Source organism: Dendrobium catenatum, unplaced genomic scaffold (genome assembly GCF_001605985.2).
Source record: "Dendrobium catenatum unplaced genomic scaffold, ASM160598v2 original_scaffold_252059, whole genome shotgun sequence".
Classification (NCBI taxonomy): Eukaryota; Viridiplantae; Streptophyta; class Magnoliopsida; order Asparagales; family Orchidaceae; genus Dendrobium; species Dendrobium catenatum.
Genome location: NW_021570458.1, coordinates 1 through 926, shown reverse-complemented (window position 1 = coordinate 926; position 926 = coordinate 1). Strand labels below are relative to the sequence as shown.

General features: G+C 42.1%; 1 protein-coding gene across 1 annotated transcript; it reads left to right on the top strand.

Annotated features, from left to right (window-relative positions):
- Positions 1–117: 117 nt before the first annotated feature.
- Positions 118–923, top strand: LOC110107870 (sphinganine C4-monooxygenase 2-like; the record flags this gene model as incomplete). Its single annotated transcript, XM_020838306.2, has 3 exons — positions 118–347; positions 453–733; positions 828–923. Coding segments are annotated over exons 1-3 (381 nt in total), but the record flags the coding sequence as incomplete, so codon positions are not given.
- Positions 924–926: the final 3 nt, after the last annotated feature.

The following is a 926-nucleotide window of genomic DNA, read 5'->3' as shown; positions in this document are numbered from 1 at the left end:
TGACTTAGTTAACGATAAATTAAAAAAACGAGGGTATTTTAAATATTAAAACTTAAAGTCCACGGTGCTCTAACCGGCGACACAGTCAATTTAGACGGAATCAACAGTGAACTTTCAACATTTCTCTCATTCTCAACGCCTCAAAATCAGCTGTCAAAAATGTCGCCTTTATCTCTCCGTTCCCCTGACGCAGAGAAGTTTCACTTATCGCCCGACTTTAGAGACCACGACTGCTCTTATTCTCTGCAACTCATCCTATATAAGGAAGACATAAATCCATGGCCTTTCAAACCATCACACCCAAGTGGCAACTTAAAAGAATAAGAAGAAGAAGATAGAACAAATGGGTACCGCCCTTTCTTCTGCAATTTGCTTCCACAGCTTGCAAGAGGTTTTTTAATGTTGTTCTGTTTGCCTGATCTAATATACAGATATGTTCTTTATTCTCGCAGAATCCATCATATTTGATCGAAGGATGACCAATTCTTCAAGCAATTTAACGCCTACTGTGATGCCTTTTCCTGTGTCGGATGAGTTGCTCGGCACCTTTGTGCCTATTGCTGTTTATTGGATATACTCAGGCATCTATGTGATGCTCGGTGATTTGAACCAATACAGGCTTCACACCAAGGCTGAAGAGGACAAAAAGAACGTTGTTTCAAAGAGAACCGTTGTGAAGGGCGTCCTCATCCAGCAAGCTTTCCAAATTGCTGTCTCCCTCCTCCTCTTCACGGTATGTACGGTCTTCTTTAATTCACTTACAACTAATTAACACCTACAGCTGCTTAATTGCTAATTGATTTTCCTTCATACATATATTGATGCAGTTCATGAGCGGTGACAGCGGCGTTGTCCTGCTTCAGCCTTCTCTTCCGGTGATCGTCCTCCAATTCATGGTGGCCATGGTGGTGATGGACACGTGGCAA